The following is a 20,638-nucleotide window of genomic DNA, read 5'->3' on the forward strand; positions in this document are numbered from 1 at the left end:
TATCTGCCTGCACAATTAGTCCCAGGTCTTTTTCATTTTCTACCACCTTAAGTGTAGTACCACGCAGTTGGTACGTTTCTCTGGGGTTACTTCTACCCATATGCAGTACTTTGCATTTGTCAATGTTAAACTTCAGTTGCCACTTCTCAGCCAATCTGCTAAATTATCTAGATCCTGTTGCAGTAGCACACTGCCATTACTGTCATTAACAACCCTGCCAACCTTTGTATCATCTCAAAAATTCGACACTAAGCCTGATATTCCTTCATCAATATCATTGATAAATATACAAAACAACAGTTATTTTATTACTTTACACAAGCACACTTTTAACTCTTTAAAATTTAGTACTATTGAGTTAAATTTTTTTAAGCTTTATTTCCTGCTTGGGATTGGTGGCTGCAAGGATATAACATGTATTTTTCCCAACATTTATGATTTTTATTTCTCTCTCTCTCTATATATTATTATTATTATTATTATTAGTGTTGTTGCAAGGAAGCCTGAGGCTTATGTTACACCAGCCAAAAAAAATTGTTTCATTATCCTGAAAGAGAGAGAGAAAAATATATACATATATTATTATTATTTATATTTTATAAATATATATATGTTATTTATATAAATAATAAAAAAATATTTATTTATTTATTTATAATAAAATATATATATATTTTAATATTATTTTATTAATTTGACTAAATTATGAACCACTGGTTAAAGAAGTAATGCAGGACCCCTCCTAGAGAGGAATGTAGCTATATGGCAATCAAAGCATGAATTTGTTAAGGGAATATCTTGTCTGACTGGTCATATTGGATATGCAAGCACTTAATAAAGAATAATCATAATTTTTCATAAACAACTGTACTGCTTGCTTTTTCAGTTTCATCAGCTTCTGAATCTTTCCATAGAATAGTTTCAATTTTCAATGGCAATATTTCATTGTAGAGCTTCATGACAGTCTATACATATAAAAATCTAATTTAGCATTAGCAGTGGCAAATGATGCAAGAAATCAAGATTATACAGCATCATCAAAAAAAAAAAAAAAAGGGGGACACTCCCATTTCTCCTATTCATTCCTTCCAATAGTTTGATTACTTCTTCCTTGAATTTCTTTAAGCTATCAACTTCCAGCAATCAACCACCCACTGGCTAAAGGCAAACTTCCACACATTTATTCTGCAATCATCCTTCCTCACTTTGAAATTGTGTTGCCTCATCTGTGTCTGTGGTCTGAACAACAGGAAGAATTTCATCAGCATTGAGCTTACTCAATCTATTCAAAGCCTTAAACACATCAGTCTGATCACCCTTTCAGGTGCTTAGTCTATAAATGCTTAAATTTGCAGAACTGTAGCCTTTTCATCTTAAGAGAAACCCTTTGTTCCCCCCCTCACCAATGTCATTGCCATTCTCTGTACCCGTTCCATTAGCTCCACATCCTTCTTAAAATGAGGCCTCCAGACCTATATGCAGTACTCAAGATCCTTATCCCTGCTTTCAAAATTCCTGTATATCATTGACAAAACCACGAGCTGTCATGGTAGCCTGTCTGCATCGTCAGAGAACTTTATATCTGATCCCCCCCCCCCAGATCTTTTTCATTTTTCACTACCTTGAGTATAGTACCACATAACTGGTATGTTACTCTGGGGTTACTGTTACCCATATGCAGTACTTTGCATATATTAATATTAAATTTCAATTGCCATTTCTCAGCCCATCTGCCTAACTTTTCTAGATCCTGTTGCAGTAGTACACTGTTCTTAATTTGTTCTTAATACTTGAAGCAATTTTCCAAATGTTATAGCTTATTACTTCCATTAATTCTTGGTTATTTCAAATTTGTTGTGCTTCTTGGTGCACAAAATATGAAACTACATATCTTGCTTCCAGCAGCATCTGAGAGAATATTGGGTTTTGTATAATTGCCTTTACTCTTAAAACAGTAATAAGTCTTTCAAAAACAACTAGGCTAATAATGTTGATATACAGTGGAATCTCGTTAATACAAAGTTCAAGGGACCTAAATTTTCACATTTTGTAATAATGATGTTTGTTGTAACGAAGTCCCCCAAAAGTCTCAATTTTACCCCTTTTTTTTTTTTTCTGGTACCTACTGTATATCTAAGAAAAATAATAAATAATAATAATATTAAAAATAAATTAATAAAATAAAATAAAAACAAAAGCCTTGTTTAACAATACAGTAATAGGAATAACATATTTTTTAAAGATTTTATTTTATTTGTAAGATAAACTAAGAGAAAAGCAATATTAACGGAAATGAAAATAATGTACAGTATATATTTTGATGTCACAATATTTTAGTATCACAGTAAAAAGAATTAGAATCTTAATATAAAAGGAGACATACAAACCATTAACTTTTTAATAAATTAATCTAATTTAAAGAAAATACCCAATGTTGTTTGCATAGTTTTTGTCCTATATGCATTTTTAACTACAGCACAGACATTATCAAATGCAATAGTTCTTTCTTTGTCAATGTTACTGCAGGCCAACACATTCTCTATTATGTTCAGTGCATTTTGGGCATCTTTTTTCGATGGCAGTTTGCGCGCTTCTTCACTTTTGCTGTCGCTGGTAACAAAACCGTCATCATTTTGTTTGGTACCCAGCAGCTCTTCTGTTGTTGTTGTTGACGTTGCAGTGGTAGCAACTTCATTAGCCACCTTCACAAACTCCTCAAATTTGACAACAAAATCCATATGCTCCTTCAATTTCCTCCATTCCTCACTGTTGCTATCACATTCATCTGCTGGACCATGTTTTTCGATGATGTTCTCTCCAAAGCCACTCTTTCTGAAGCAGTTGATTATTACACTTGATGTAATACTTTCCCAAGCAATAACAAAATTACGGATAGCATCTAAGACATTCCAATTTGGCTGAAAATTGTTCCCTCCTCCTATGTTGCAGATCCAAGTACCTTAGCAGGCGGACTCTTTATGCTCTCTTGAGGTTATAAATAATGCCTTTATCCAGTGGTTGCATTAAACTGGTGGTATTGGGGGGGGTTAAAAACAACAGCCGTATATTTGTCAACTTAAGTGTCTCGGCAGAATGTGCTATATAACGGTCTAGAATCATCAAAATGTTCCTTTTTTTCTGAAGCCATTCTTCTGTCCAGTTTTGATAACCAAGATTGAAAAATTTTGACCGTAAGCCAAGCACTTCTATTGGCCTCATAATCACAGGGAAGTTGGTTAACTGCTTTAAAACATCTTGGCTTGGAAAACTTACCAATCACAAGTGGGCGTAGTTTTGTACTGCCATCTGAATTGCAGAATAACAGAACGGTGCGTCTTTGTTTACTTAATTTTCCACCATGACAAGACTCTCTTCGAACAGCAAATGTTTTGTTTGATAGGAAATTATAAAATAAACCTGTCTCGTCATGATTAAAAATATCCTTTGCCTCGTATTTTTCAAGGATGGACCGTACAGAATACAACCAGTCTGTAGCCTTTTCTTTGTCGACTAATCCAGACTCACCACAAACATTTTGCGAAACCAAGTTATTCCTGTCTTTAAACCTTTGGAGTCAGCCACTGCTGCATTTGAAGCTACTAATCCCATGTTGTTGAGCTAGATAATTTGCCTTTTCTTGCAAAATTGGACCCATTAGTGGCAAATCAGATGCACACATTTTGTGATACCACTCAAAGAGTTTTGTTTCAAGCTCCTCGTGTTTTGTACCACGAATTCATTTCCTGTTTTTCATATCTGCTACAGTGTCGCGCACTCCTTCAAGTCTTTTTCAGTTTTTCATTATTGTAAATAAAGTAGGTAATGGGATGTTGCATTCCTTTGCAATGTCTGTTTTGCTTCTTTCCATCCTATCAGCCTCTTGTATAATTTTTAGTTTAATTTCCAGGCTTAATTCTGTCCGTCTACGTTTTGTCGCCATAATACTATTAGATAAGATTTAATGTAAACGAAAGACAAGTTCTGCAAAAGACATCAGCTCAGATAAAATGGCACAAAAAAACAGATTGCTGTATACGATAGCAAAAGACTCTTTGAACTGGGGTAACAATTGCAACTGACCTTATTCCCGTGGAGAGCAAGGGAGTACGTGTAAACAACTTAGAAAAACTCTTTATTATTTTGTTAATTTAACAACTCATCCTTCAGAAAGATGTTTCTCAGAGTGCACTTGACATTGTAGCTACCATAAACTGCTTTTGTTTACACAAAGCTGATTTCTAACAATCAGTGCCATCCTTCGGGAAGTAGGGAGCCAGGTGGCCAGGGGCAATAATCGGATCGCTCTGCCAAGATTTGTGTTAAACATACAAAATGACAATATTTATTTCTCATGGGGTGAAAAAGAACTTTGTAATACATATTAACCGAATTTTGTAATGAACGAATATGTTTACATAGAAAAGCCTATCCTTTCGCAGGGGAATGGTGTGTGCTTCATATGAGTACTTTGTATTAACCGAGTTTGTATTAACAAGATTTTACTGTATATTGAATTTGTGGGAGAAGACCAAACATTTCTTAATTTCAAGTAACCTGAAACTTAATACAAACACAATGTCGGCACGTATCCAGTATTATGCTACTCTTTGAGCAAAAAACCAAACAGTTAAGTAACCTTTACGGTTCTCACTTGCATTTCTCAAAAACCATAAAAAATCACTTAAGAAACTATTGCCATTAAAGTTTGACTATATTTAGGAAGTTAAGGGAACATTTCGGATTTTTAATCATTGATTAGCAGTTAAAATTGGAATGTTATTTCTGAGTGTTACCTGTCAGATTAACTGCCAATACTGCAGGTAACTTGACAAGTGACCCTGCACTACCACTACTTTTTTGGTGAATTTCACAGTGCATGAAATTTAAAATTATCTATCTTCCTTCCTACAGTATAGCCACCGCCCTGAGAGAAAATCGGGTTTTGTTTTCCATCTTAACTGTCTGAAAACAATAAAATTTTCAGAAACAGCTTGGGTAAGGCTATAAATGTTTATTGAATTAGTGAGAGAAGAAAAACAAATAATCTGAAACTGTAGGCAAACAGCATTAGTGCTTTTGTGGTATGATGATACTTGCCAAGCAATAAACCAAAAAGTTGCAAAGATAGTGTTGGATTGTCTGACAGGTTCTTGCATTCAATTTTTGTATGAAAACTAAAATATTCACTTTGGAAACTTTTGCAGTAACAGTTTGTCTATATTTTGGAAGGTAGAAAAATTTTAAGATTTTTAATCGTTGATTAACAATTAATGTGAGTACATTATTTTTAAAGATCATCTGTTAGATAACCTGTCAGTACCATCGGGTTAAGTATTGATTAAGTCAGTGGTTCCCAAACTACTGAGATCTACTGACCCTTTCAAAAATAAAAAAAAGCTTGTGGACCCCTATACAGTGGCGAACTAGTCAGGGTGTCAGCTTGCCCGATGGCAAGTGGGCCCCCTTGAAATAACATTAGACAATATGTTAAAAATGTTAATGACCTTTTAGTAGCTTGAAAATATAATAGTTATGGGTGGGCTCCCCCTTTGTCTCCTGGCAACCAATATTTTTAGACCCAGTCTGCCACTGCCCCTATATATATATATGGGTTTATGTTTAAAACAACTCAACTTTATTCTTATTTTTACAGAAATATATAATAATAACTTTATTGATCATTAATTTTCTATAATAGAACAAATAATTTGACCAGTTCCAGAGGGGCATTCGGGGACCCTTGAACAGTATTTCTTAGTTGATATGAAAAGCCTAGTAGCTTCCAAGATTAATTCCTGGAATTGTTCCCATTTAGAATTTGCTGTTGGTAACATCATCAGTTGGTCCCACTGTATAGAATTTAAAAACTGTCTGAGACCACCATAGTCACCTTTACGAAAACAAAAATCTTTCCCTTTACCCTTGTTGGTAGTTACATCTTTAAGAAAATCCCACATCAGTACACTGATCACTGTCAGCTAGTGGTTCCTTTATCTTATATGCATGAATAACCACTGCTGATAATTAGATCATGAGTATTACTCTTTCTGGTTGCCTCTTTAACATGCTGCAGTAGAAAAAAAAATCATCCAGTAAATCCACAAATGTCTTGCTAGTGTGCAAGTGACCAAACCACAAGTTCCAGTCAATATCTGGGTAGTTAAAATCCCCCATTATAAGACATTCTAATTTACTGCCTCACTCTATTTCTCTGTATCATCAGAGTTATTTGTTCTATAACACACTCCTACCCTTATTTTTGCTTTCCCAGTGCTTATTTCACACCGAACTGACTCAACAGTGATATATATGACTTGTGCCAGTAGCAATAAGGGGGTAATTATTCTGTTGTTTAATGCAGTGGTTAGTCTACAGTGGTGGACAAAAACTGCATAACTTATGAATTTTGCAAATAATGTGTTTTACATTATGAGTTGCAGAAATGTTTGAAATGCATTTGTTAGATGGGACATATATCTCTGTGAATGGAATCCAATAAAAAGACTCTACCTGATATAACTAATTGCCATAAATATCTTCCCAAAGGGTAAAATGCGTAATTAATGGAAATATGAGAAACCATGCAAATGGCAATCATGACAACGAGACATACATTTTTTGCATTTACGTGTACAAACTGAAATGAAAAGTTAACGTAATAGTATTATGTACTGTAAATCAGCAAAATAAGTCCTCAATATTTTGTTGTTCCTCCTTGAGCTGCAATTACAGCCTTGCAAAGATCTGGCATAGCGTTAGTCAACTTCTGGATATACAGTTGCCCAATTTCGTGGTACCACACCCTTACAGTGCTCTCCTGCAGCTGAATCATACTTGTTGGCCTCTTCTGAGCAATTTTAGACAAAGTTATGTACTAGCAATTTTCAATAGGGTTCAAATCTGGACTGTTGCCATCCAGTCCAACACTGTAATGCCAGCATTTCTGAGGTATGACTGCACCTTGAGGGAAAACATTGGTGTATGTTATAAACCTTGTGAGACAAGCAGACAAACTCATCATTAAATCTAAATAGCATAAAACGTACCAATTTTTGCTGTGTGGCAAGGTGCTGAGTCCTGTGGAAAAATACAGTTTTGGACGTCTGTGTGGTGATCCCTAATAACGGGTTTCACGCACTCCCCCAAGATAGCAGTGTAGGTTTCTGCATTCACCATTCCGTTAATAAACTTAATTTGCCCCACCCCTTTGCTTGTTATGCATCCCCAGATGATCTGACCGGTGGGGAACTTTACAGTTGGTGTTATGCAGTCAGGATGGTATGCCTCTGATTTTCATCTTCTGACATATTGCTTCCCATCTGAGCCATGCAGGTTGAATTTCAATTCGTCAGAAAAGGTGATTTGTCCCATTGCTCTTTTATCCATGAAACATGCGTTTTAGCCCAAGCAAGCTGCTGCTTCTTCGTTTGTTGGGTCAACAAAGGCTTCTTCTTGGGCCGATAGGCATGCAGACCACATTCCGAAACCGTCTTTGGATAGTTCATGCACTTGTTTCTACACCAGAGGCCATCTCAAAGTCCAGTTTTAGATCAGGAGCACTAGCATGGTGATAACGAAGGCATAGCCATTTCAAATATCAATCTTGGGAAGGCGTAGTCACTTTCTTATGGCCTGATCCAGGTCGTCTCTTCACATCACCGGTGTCACACTTTAATTTCAGCACCTGGGTTATTGTTGACAGCCTATTTTATTAGTGATAGCACGCATAGAAAGCCCTTCCTGGGACAGAGCAACAGCTACACTTTTTTTTCTTGATGTTAACTGAACATATGGAGCCATGATTACACCTCTGCAAAAGAGGATACTAATGAGCATGTATACCCTTCCAATGCTGTATTTATAGAAACGGTTTATGCAATACCTTGCAATCAATGTCTGATGCAATAGAAGCATTATCTGATGCAATACCTTTGCTTTGCAACAAACAAAATGACTAATCAAATAATATCTTATACATTTCACTATAAATGTTACATTTTTTTTAAGGTGATTCAGTTTTTTTGTCCATCACTGTACATCTTAAGTACTGCATATAAGCCTGGAAGCCTCGTTTTAGGAAGAATATGGATCTGTTGGAAAATGGGCAGAGAGGTGCAACAAGAGATTAGTGAGGGGGGGGGGGAACAAAAGGGTTTCCCTCACTAATCTTGAAAGATATCAGCTCAGTAAAGTGTGGTGTCTAGAAACTAGGCACCTGCAAGGAGATCTTTTTGAGCTGTTTAAAGTTTTGATTATGTAAACTAAATGTTAATGGCATCCTTACCCTTGCTCAGAGATCGTAGATTAAGGCCCCCTTATCTACGACAAATGTAAATCAAGGAACATTGATTGCAAGACAGATGTGTGGAAATTTTTTGTCAGCCAGTGGGTAGTTGAAAGTTGGAACAAATCTCGATCTGGTGTAATGGAACTGGTTTATGATTAGTTTGAATATTATTAAAGGTGAGCACAGGTAACATAGAATTTTTATTATTTTTTAAAGGCTCATTTGTGCATGTATGTATATATACACAGAGTGGACAAAAATCATGGGATCTCTACCTAGTAAAGGGGTAGGCCCACAATTCGACCTGATAAGGGCAGTCACACGGTGAGGCATTGAGTCCACTAGTTCACAAAAGCGTTCCACAGGTATTTTCGTCCATTCTTGCTTGCTGCACCACTATCCATAATTCCGTCGCATTCCTTGGTGGAGGATTCAAAGCTCTAATGGACCTTTCCACTGCATCCCAAAATGTTCCACAGGGTTCATTTCCGGTGAACGGGGAGTCCATTCAATGGTGGTAAAATCTGCGGAATGCTCTTTGAACCATGTTCTAGTTACCACGGCTCTGTGGGGGAGCACATTGTCCTGCTGGAAGAGTTTCATGGTGATCATTGCCCTGTGGGTGCTTGATGACCATGAAGGGATGCAGATGGTCTGCAAGGATGGACATGTAACTTGGATCTTTCAGACATGCAGCTAGAGGTACCAGAGGTCTCAACCCGTGCCAGTTGAACACACCGCAGACAATTACCGACCACCCACCTGCCTGAATAGTTCCTTGTTGACATGATGGGTGCATGGCTTCTGTCAGATATGCACTCTACTGTCCACTCGAAATAACTGGAAATGGGACTCATCGGACCAGGAGAACTGTCTCCAATCATCCAAGGTCCAATGCCGATGTTCTTTCGCCCAGTTGAAGTGTAGATTCTTGTTATTGTTATTTGGATTTTTAGGAGCATTAGCAACTAAGGCCATATTGCTCCGGGATATGCGGTGGTCATTCCCTGACCTTCCCGCATCCTCCATATTTGGTGGTGACGGGCTCGAACCCTGGTCTAATCAAGAAGCGTGTGTTAGGCACTGCTGCTCCTTCCCACCTGGCTATGGAGGCGCCGTAGATTCTTGTATCTTCGCGTTAGCAGTGGGACTCTGGTGGGTCGGCAGCTCCCATAACCTATTGCCTCTAATGATCATCTGATGGTCTTGGTGAAGACGTTTCTGGCACCTTCCTCATTGAATTCGGCGGTGATTTGTGCCACTGTTACTCTCTGGTTTGCTGAAACAATGCGAGAGACGTTGTTGGCCACATTCATCCACCACCTTTCTCCACCCACAGTGCTGTCCACTATGGGATGTTTTTTCAGAAATAGCATATTCCCAATTACACTCTTGTAGTGCAAATGGGGGTAGTGCAATTTCTGTCGAATGGGGATAGTGCAATTTCTGTACCACCTCCACTAGAGTGACTCATGCATCGGGCACCCACTATCATCTCTCTTTGAAAGTCGGTTAACTCACGATGTTTATTCTGACATCAAATTACTGTCTATGTGAATGCAGTGTACCTGTTTACCTTCCAAGCGCCGGGTTCATCCACTAGCGAGAGGGGTGACAGTGTTGCATTGCCCAGCAACTAGGTATCCCACAAATTCTGTCCTTTCAGTGTGTGTATATATATATATATATATATATATATATATATATATATATATATATATACATATATATACACACACACAGTGGAACTTCTCTATTACGAACTTCTATTTAATGAATTTCTCTATATTACGAATTTTTTCGCAAAACATTGCACCTTGAAACGAAATTAAATGTAAAATTAACTCGATATAACGAAGTGTTAGTCTCTCTACAGTGAATTTTTAAAAAATTAGTAAAAGCATTTTTGAACATTTTCAAGCATTTACTGCTAAACAGCCGCTCAAATATACTGCCTCCTTCCTTCCGAAATTGCGCATTAGCATCTGGAATTAAATAATCATCCTTTTAGAAAACACTTGTGGCCCGTAGGAGGGTCTTTGTTTCATTCCTGTTACAGTTATTAAACGAAATGGGTTTTCTTAAAAGTGGTCGTAAACTTTACAATAAATAGGGTAGATCTGTAAATTGACCTTTATTTACAGTTAATCTGTAAATAAACCTTTAACACGCTGCGGCGGCAATACATATAATGCTGCTGTAGTCGGTTTTTAGTAACGCCTACTGAGTGACATTCGTTTCTCACCTCAACTGTACCACGTGACCTTCATGTCAATCATTATATATGTCCGTTCTCGTCTCACTGGACTCCCAGTAGATGGTTTTCATGAATTTTTTTTTTTTTTATTTTGTTCGTCTTCAATCACATAGGCTATATGCTCTTTTTTTTTTTTTTTTTTTTTTCCGACAAGTAACATAAAGCATACATCAATCATAAATTTTCTTTTGTGTATATATGAATGAAAGCGGAATAAAAGAGATTCACAAAGTCGTATATTTCTTCAAAGTGAGTGATACTGTCGACTTGGCAAGCGAACGTCATTGAGTAGGCGGTACCTGTACTAACAATTCGCTGTATGGCCAGCGCAGCGAAGTTTGCGGTGTATGTATCGGCAAGAGCTGCAGTTCAGTAATTTTTACAATTGTGAAAACAATGTTGAAGAGAAAGTGTTTAAGTATTAATGATGAAGCAAAGATTGTTATGATATTGACCAGGGTTTTAAGAAAAAAGTTGTTCCGGAGAAATATGGCATATCTGCAAGCAGTTTATCTACGATTTTAAAAAAATCGAGAATCAATTTTAAATGCAATTGAAGGAGGAGGAGGAGCAGACAAGAAGTGAATTAAGTTGTGTATATACGAGGATGTTGATAAAGCTGTTCTAAAATGGGTGCAAATGATACGTGAAAAGAATATCACAATATCGGGCCTAATAATTAAGCAACAAACTGTGATATTTGCACAGTCCTTTGGATATACAGAATTTAATGGAGCACTGGGTGGCTAGATAAATTTAAGAAGTGCCACAGAATTGTGGAAAAGGTTATTTGTGGAGAAAGTGTTAATGTAGGCAAGAAGATTGCAACAGTTGGAGGAACAATACCTTAAAGAAGATTTTGGAAGAGTATGAGTGTAAGGATGTTTTTAATGCTGACGAAATGGGTTTATTCTTTAAATGTTTACCGAATAGAACACTTGCTTTTAAGGATGATAAATGTTTTGGCGGAAAACAAAGCAAAGAAAGAATCACTGTGCTAGTTGGAGCAAATATGACAGGAAGTGAAAAATTAAGACTTTGTCGTTGACTGCACCTTTAATAAAAAAGTATGGATGACGAGTGATATTTTTAAAGAATGGATATTAAAACTAGACAAGCCTATAACAAAAGAAAAAAGGAAAATCATGTTGGTAACTGACAACTGTCCGGCACATCCTGCCAATATTTCTGCCAAACTTAAAAGTGCGAAGTTGTTTTTACCACCAAACGTAATGTCAAAACTTCAGCCAATTGACCAAGGCATTATTAAAAATTTTAAATTTCATTATCGAAAGAGAATAATAATGAAGATTGTCAGTGCATTATCAGAAAATAGAAACTTGGAGGTTACAATTAACCTTAGAGATTGCATCTCTGAACTGGCAAAAGTTTGGACAAACGATGTCACTGAATACACTATTCAAAATTGTTTTTCGAAAGCGGGATTTGCATTGAATACATAAGTCGAACAATGGCGCCTCCGTAGCCAGGTGAGCAGGAGCAGCAGTGCATAGCACACGCTTCTTGATTAGACCCGGGTTCGAGCCCGTGACTACCAAATACGGAGGATGCGGAAAGGTCAGGGAATGTCCACCGCATATCCCCGGTGCAATATGGCCTTAGTTGCTAATGCTCCTAAAAACCAAATAACAATAACATAAGTCGAACAATGACTGGACGAACAAGATGAATTGCCCCTTTCACAACCGAAAAACTTTTGGACATTATTAGAATCGTCTGGAAACAGCGAAAATGAAATAACACTGGATAGTTATGTTTATGTAGATCACAGCAGAACATCCAAATGAAGATGAAATACTGCTGAATAGTGTTAGATGCGACCATGATCACGAAGAAATTAACGATGACGCTGAAGACGTATCAGAACAACCCATAGAAAAGCCAACTCGCGAAGAAATGATTAATGCTTTTAAAACGGTTCGTATGGGTCTACAATTTTGTGAAAATGTTCCTGATAATGTTTTTAATGCTCTGAATAAATGTGAGGTTTTCTTTGAGAATCAGAGAATTTTTTAATTGTACTGTGGAAACGAAAATTATAAATTTTGTTTAATGTGTGATACTTACCGGCAAAAATTGTGTAAACATAATTTAAATAAGTATGTTTTTGAAAATAAAATACATTAAAAATAAATGTAGATTTGTTTTCATTTTCTAATTAGATAACGATTTCTAATAAAAAAGATATTCTCTGTATAACAAAATTTCTCTGTAACGAATTTTTTCGCTGGATTTATCGAATTCGTTATAGGGAAGTTCAACTGTATATATATATATATATATATATATATATAAAAGCACCTATTTTTATTTGCCATATCTGTCCATCGGTCTGCCTCTAACAACTCGACTCCCAGTGATGGATTTTAACGAAATTTTATATCTAGGACTTTGGGATGTGTTTCATTATGGCAATTGAAAGTGTGCTTTCTCAAACACAGCTCATAGATAATAAGTTGCCAATTGAATTTTCAGAAGTGTTCAGTTAAATGTTATTTAACTTAAATGTAATCATATTAGAAGAACCTATTCTGGTGTAATCATATTAGAAGAACCTATTCTGGTGTTTATGTGGGTAATCATATTAGAAGAACGAATGCTGGCGAACGTTTTTTTAACCAAATTGAAATGAATAGATTTTGCAAAAATAAAAGCACGCACCCACAAAGTTTACAGTATCTCTCCATGTAATTGAAGATAAAGAAATGGATATTTTGAAATGTTAGTTCTTGTCAATTTCGTTGCGAGAACCCATCAGACATGAGAACTGAGAAGGTGACAAGGAAGCTTGTGCACTTTCAATTCTCTAACCATTCTGCATAGAAATGTTGAGTGTAAGAGAATATTTAGCAAGGTGGAAAAGGAAAAAAAAGAGTTCAGATCCTCTTGTTTTGGTGGAACTTTGGAAATTCTCTCGAAAGTATAAGCAGCAGTGCCATTGTATAAATAAAACGTTGACTCAACATTTCCGAAGAAGGCAAAGTGTGCAATAGTATAGTGGATTCTGGTTATTTGGGCCACCGGTCAATTGGGGCAAATGTTAAAAACAGAACCCAATCGAGAAAATAGCCAGGGTTTACTTCGCTTAATTGGGACAACATGCCGTTTAATCGGGGCAGGAGACCACAGCACTGGAGATTACCCTATGATTGTCTCTGACCGAACCACGTGGTACGGTCGGATTTCCGGTCACAACCATAAAACAATAAAAACAATTAGCAGTCACCTCTTTATTGGGCTTTTCTGTTAGTGCAATCTATCATAAACAGATAGTAAACTCGATCTTATTGAATTTGCAATAATACCGACAGCTGGAATTTTGTGGGATTATGGTTGAAATGTGTTTACACTTCCATGGAATCTTCAATCATATAAAAAAATTAATTTTCAGAACCTTCTCTTCATTCTATTTTTAAAGCTTCGTAACTTGTTACTCCGTTCTCACTTGTGCATATCGTGTTACTTGCAATTTGCGTGTGCCATGTTCTTTGTTATTGATTGCTTATCTTTTTACTATTTTAAATTTTAACCCCCACCCACAAATGTCAGTGAACAGAATTGTCACCTAGTTAGTATGTACATATTACAGTATGTATTAATTATTCCGATTGTCACGTAAATTCTTCTGATTATCACGTATATTCTTCCGATTTTCACGTATCATTTAATTTTTTAAATGGTAAGGTAATAAAGGGTAAATTTGTGCTTAATATATCTTTACTGTTATAGCCTGTGGGTAATATTCCCCCTGTTTTCGCTAAATAGAATCGCTGTTTAATAGAATTAAAATTCAATTCACAAATGTGATCACAATGACCGGCACCTACTACACATTGTATAGTGAATGGTACTTTACTATGGTGACTCTACTATTGTACAGTGAACCAGTTGTAAACCGGGGGGGTCCATTGTATTTTTAATTATTTACGTGAAACTTCGTATAATTGGGGCTGCCGCTTAATCGGGCCAAAATGCACTAGTCCAATGTGTCCCAAATAACCGGAATCGACTGTATTTTTTCAAAGCAATCATAATCTGTTGACATCTAAGAGACAATACATACAGAAATCTGGAGACAGAAAAATCCTAGGTAAGCTAGTTTTGAATGCATACTCTATTGGTAAACTATCCTATGGCTGTATTTCAGTATAAAATTCATTTTGTCAATTAAAATTAATTTCTAGTGTAATGTTGGACTCTAAAAAATGACCTAGTTTCCTTGAAAAATCACTTTTTTTCTTTGTTTTTTTGCAAAAATGCTCATATTTTATTCCTGTCTTAACCAAAAAATATCTTGTATGTGAAACAAGGCATTTTTCAATTCTCAGAAGTTAAGTGTGTTTCCATCTTTTTCCAAGGTAGCAGGAAACTGAAACGGATTTTAATAATTTATTTTTCCTTACATCATTTTGAAAATGGTGACACTGTGTGTGCCATGCATTAAAGATAACTAGTATGTCAGCAATGTTGTTTTGCCACTCTGTCTTTGATGGTCATAATTTTAATCTAGAAGTTTTCTTCTAGTGATTTCTTGAAGCTTTTTAATGTAGTAATCCTGACTACAACAACAATAGAAATAGAAAAGGAACCAGTGGGGTGTTTACCATCCACCCCCTTCCTTGGTTTCGCTACATTTCCTCAACTACTGTTCTGGTGAAAAGTACAAGTGAGGGAATTCAACAGCAGCAACTTCTCCAATTCTTTCTTTATTTCTTTCTTCAAAATGCAACCCTTGCCATCTTAAAAAGATAAGCTGCCAATAAGAAACTCCTTATGCCCATCTCCTTCAGCAACATCTAAATCTTTTATATCGTTTTGCTGTATAACAGTATCTCTAATCACAAAATCCACAACAGACATTTGTTGCAGAAAGAAACATTGGAGCAATCCAAAATAATCACCAAGTAGTACACAGCTTTGACTTTTCCTATGTCTCAAGTGTGTTTCACATCATAAGGCATATTTTGATCACAAAGAAGCAAAAAAAACTATTGACTGATTGATTCTGTCCACCCATTAATTATTAATTTTAAGTATGAGGTTGTTTGTGCTTATCTTAGCCTGTTTTGAGAATTTGTGTAACCAGTGTAGTGTGACAGTTTAAACACATTGATGGTTACACATTATTACTGTTGTGATTATATCTTACAAATGTTAGTGCTCATCATCAAACTTTATCAGACATTTCTTGTGTGTGCTGCTTTGTTGTGTATTTATTGACGTTACGTAATTTGTTTTATCACTGCTGAAGAAGATCCATAGGACGGGATCATAATGCATGCCTTTCTAATTTATTCTCTTAAATCATTTTCATGCAGTGAATTGTCATTATTGTCATAATGTACCTGAATAAATTTTCCTGTGACTATCCTGTCAGGATTTTCCTTTTTATTTATTTTTTTGTCAATCATTTAATTGTAACATGGATGTGTATCAGTTGTTTTTGGAATAACTATGGTGTTTACATTAACATATTTGCTTATACAGTAGACCTTTGATTGTCTTTCACCCTGTTTACTGCCAGTCCCTGTTAACCATTGCTTAACCCCACTACGCCATAATACATTGTGATAATTGGCACCATGTGTCACTCAGTCTTTGTTTACGACTCACAGTATACAGTCGTACTTTAACCTCTTGTTTCATATTTTAATACTTTTTATTTAGTAAACCCATTGAAATGACAGAGAAACATAAGCGAGTAGTATTGGGATTATCACAAAAAATTCAAATAATCAATCATCCAAGAAAAGGTGAAAGTCCTACAAGTATAGCATCAGTTTATGGGATAGGAAGAACAACAGTAAATGATATAAAGCATGATGCAGACAAAATTGAAAAGCATGTGTCGGAAATGGAAACCACTGACGGTAATGTTAAAAGACGTAAAACAATGAAGCTAAAAATGAAAAATTGGATACTGCAGTGTTTCAATGGTTTGTTCAACAACGTAGCCAAGGAATTCCATTGTCGAGACCGGCGCCTCCGTAGCCAGGTGGGAAGGAGCAGCAGTGCGTAGCACACGCTTCTTGATTAGACCGGGGTTCGAGCCCGTCACCACCAAATACGGAGGATGCGGAAAGGTCAGGGAATGACCACCGCATATCCCGGAGCAATATGGCCTTAGTTGCTAATGCTCCTAAAAACCAAATAATAAATAACAAACCATTGTCGAGACCTATAATAATCGAAAAACCATTGAAATCAATAAAAAAACTAGGCGGAGATCCTTCATTCAAGGTTAGCATTGAATGGTTGGACAGATTTAAGTTTTGCCATTGTATTCAACAAATGTCAATTCAGGGTGAGAAGCTAAGTGCAGATAGCGCAGCAATTTCTGTTTATTGTGAAAAAATACAGAAGGAAATAGCTGATCGAAATTTGGTTAAAGACCAAATATACAACTGCGATAAGACTGGCCTTAATTGGAAGGCACTAGCTGAAAAGACACTGGCCTCAATGACTGAACATATGGCACTGGGATATAAGATGCAAAAAGATCGCATCACATGTGCTAATGCCAGCAGTAGTCATAAATTGTCTTTGGTTGTTATAGGAAAACCAAAAAAGCCTAGATCATTTAAAAATATTAATTTAAATGTTTTGCCAGTTAAATATTTCTCATAAAAAAACGTGTGGATGAGCCAAGGTATATTTCATGATTAGTTTCATAAAATATTTATACAATGTGTAAGATCACATTTGGCAGCAAAAGGTTTACCACAATATGCAATGCTACTGATGGACAATGTGCTTGCTCATCCCATACACATATGTGATTTAAAAAGTGGTGATGGCAAAATATTGTGCCACTTTCTGCCAGCAAACGCAACATCTCTCATTCAACCGATGGACCAAGGTGTGATTGAGAATATGAAACGTCGTTATCACAAAATGTTCATTCAACAACTTGTTTCAGCAGAAAATAAATTAGCTCTAGTAGAGTTTTGGAAAAGCTACACTATAAAAGATGCAATTTTCAATGTCACTGATGCCTAGAATGATATTCCAGTTCAAACAATACAAAGAAGCTGGAATAAGTTGTGGCCAGAAATATGTTCAACTGATAAAGAAACCATTCCAAAAGAAATTGAAATTTTGCAGTTATGTTCGAATGTCCATGGTTTTAAAAATATTTTGATGGAGGAAGTAAATGATTGGCTGGATATGGACAAAATGGACATCGGATGTGAAATTTTAGACAGCGATGAAATTGTGCAAAGAGTAATGACAATTTCAGAGATTCTGAAACTGAAGAAGAAGAAAAAGCAAACTATGTTGTCAAAGTGCATTGAGTGGTTCTAGGTACAAGAAGCAGATGCTATGCAAGTGCATTTTTTGCGTAAAATTCATAACGTTTCCTCCCAAAAGGCTCGAAGGGTAATGAAACAAAAGAAATTGGCTGACTTTTTTAGAAAAGAAATTTAATTATGTAATAATTAAATTTCATTATTACATAATGAAACTCACTGACGGTGATGATATTAGAACAACGTATGTAATATTGTTTCCTTTTAAATTTTTTTATGACATTACTAGACCAATATAAGTCAAAATAATAAAAATAGATATGTATGTAGATATCCATACTATGATTTTTTGATGACCTGGTAAAAAATAAATAATAATTAAAGTTTAATTAAATTTCATTAGGTTATATATTTTGTAATAAAATAAACAAGTTAGATGACCCAGCCTATTGTATGTATAATGTTTTTAATGTACATATTCTATTATCTGTCTATTCAGTTATCCGTCATGGTCTCGGTCCCTTACCCTGACTGATAATTGAAGTTCTACTGTATCTGAATATTAGTTACTGCAATTTTAGATGCTTACCTTGCATTCTGTTGTCTCATTGGCACAGATCAATAAACTGTATAGCAATGGTTATTTTAAGATTTATCTAACTCTTGTCACAAATTAACTGATTGTTATGATTATTATTTTTCTAAAACTTTCTCTCCCATTTAGGTTGATGCATTAGAATATTATACTGAGGAAGAACATGCACTTTCCTGTGCTGTAGACAGAGAAAAATCAACTGCATTGCTTAAACCTCTAGGAATTGCTTTCATTACATTTCAGACTGAAGCCATGGCAGAAATGTGAGTACTCTGTTTAATAGAAGTCTGTTTTAAAGTTTATCTTTTATACTCCAGAAGCATTGGAAAGGGGTCACAATTTCATTGTTTTTGTTGCTGTCACCTAATTGAGTTAGAGATTCATCCATTTTGAGGTCACTATAATATTGGCATAAAAGGAGGCATTTCCTCAATATGTGAGGTGGGTTTGAAATGTTTGTAGCCTGAGTATGAAAGAGTAGTGGTACAGCGTAAAAATTTCTCTACTTAATGTATAGCACTTCAAATAGTAACCCACAAAGTTTCATGCAGTTTCATAACATATTTTTTTAAATCATAAGTCCTGAAATCAACAAATTTGTGTGAATGAGGAAAGATGGACAAAATCAGACACCATGCAGTCATCCAGTATTTGGGAAAAAAGGGACTAATTCCAAGGACATAATTCATAAGGATGTGGTTACAATCCTGGGTATAACCCTATGCACAAGCACACTGTGGGTGGCCACCAAGGTGTGAATCAATGTAAGCAGGGGTCGAGACGTGGTGCCCACACCATATGGAAGAATGCTGCCCCTCTGTGTTGCCAGACAATACTAGGTGATGGAAGACTGTCATCAACCAGTGCAATACCACCACTTTGCTTATTGGAGGCTTGAACCTATGGAACCCATGTTTAGTCTCCAGAGCTAATTTCCGTTCAACCCTTCCCCATCTCTTCATTCATGCAGTATGACTGACAACTTTTCAGGTTATGGTGGATAATCAGGGTGAGATCCAATCTTCCTTACATTTCAGGGTACAGCTCTAAAATGGTGTTCGCAGGCTGGCTGCTAGTTAGTAGACTGGACCAAACCTATTGGTAACTCTTTAGGAGGCTTCTGGATTCAGCTAGTGTATAATCTTGCTACCTCTACTCTGCCAGATAGTGGCTGGAGGGAGACCCGAGTAGTGTGTATGCAGGGTGGGGGGACATTGTCGAGGCCACGTTATGTCAAGGATCAGGGTGTATTCTTACCATGTGTACGCCATATCAAAAAACTTCATTACTTCATACAGCATGTCCCACCCACTTTTTTTTACCATTGAATACATCATGAATTGTCAAACTAATAGAGTAAGCTTATCTGCGAAAAGACTTAAACCTCCCAAACACTCCCTAGTTCATTTTACAAATATACGTGGTCTCAATTCTAATCTCAATGATGTCCATTTCCACTTGCAGTCTGCCAAACCCCATGTACTTTTTCTGACAGAATCTCAGTTATCGGTTGATTCAACTACTGCTTATCTCAGTTGCCCAAATTATTCGCTGTGTGATTCCTTTCGCCTCAAAGGTGGTACTTGGGCATATGTCTGTTCCAATATTCTCTGTCAGAGACTTGATAATTTGGAATCTCCTCTTTTCGATCTTTTCTGGCTTCAAATCTCTCTACCTCATTCTATCAAATTCGTCTGTTGTCTCAACCATTCTCCCAACTCCACTAATCACTTGGAGCTCTTTGATTTCCTCTCTTTGCAACTTGACTTTCTCCAGTCCAACTTTCCTAACAGTGAGGTAATTTTCCTTGGTGATTTTAATGTCCACAATTCCAGCTGGCTTCCGTTTTCTAGTCACACCGACCCAGCTGGTCGAGATGTTGAGGCTTTTGCAATTACTAATGACTTTGCACAGATTGTTCATTTACCTACAAGAAAACTGGACAATCCTAACTATACAGCCAACATGCTTGATCTTTTTCTCGCAAACAGCCCTTCTAAGTACACGATCGAAGTGAGTGGTCCTTTAGGCACCTCAGATCACAACTTGGTGATTGTCTCTTCTCCAATGGCTGTTCTCAAACTTGTGTTGTTTGGCATTATAAGATTGCAAAATGGGATCACCTGTGAGATTTCTTTTCTTCTTTTCCTTGGTCGGATTACTATTTCAAAACTTCTGATGTCAACGTTTGCTCAGATCGTGTCAGTGAAATTATTCATGTTGGAATG

General features: G+C 36.3%; 1 protein-coding gene across 2 annotated transcripts in view; it reads left to right on the top strand.

Moving 5' to 3' along the window:
- The window catches only part of Tmem63 (transmembrane protein 63), a 440,514-nt gene that overhangs the window by 181,025 nt on the left and 238,851 nt on the right, over positions 1-20,638 (top strand). For both annotated transcript variants that reach the window (XM_090375486.1, XM_090375485.1), the window contains exon 12: positions 18,540-18,673. In XM_090375486.1, the coding sequence (XP_090231612.1) occupies positions 18,540-18,673 (134 nt within the window). The remainder of the gene's footprint in view (positions 1-18,539; positions 18,674-20,638) is intronic.

Source organism: Mastigoproctus giganteus, chromosome 6, assembly GCF_048544385.1.
Source record: "Mastigoproctus giganteus isolate SK-2022 chromosome 6, ASM4854438v1, whole genome shotgun sequence".
NCBI lineage: Eukaryota > Metazoa > Arthropoda > Arachnida > Uropygi > Thelyphonidae > Mastigoproctus > Mastigoproctus giganteus.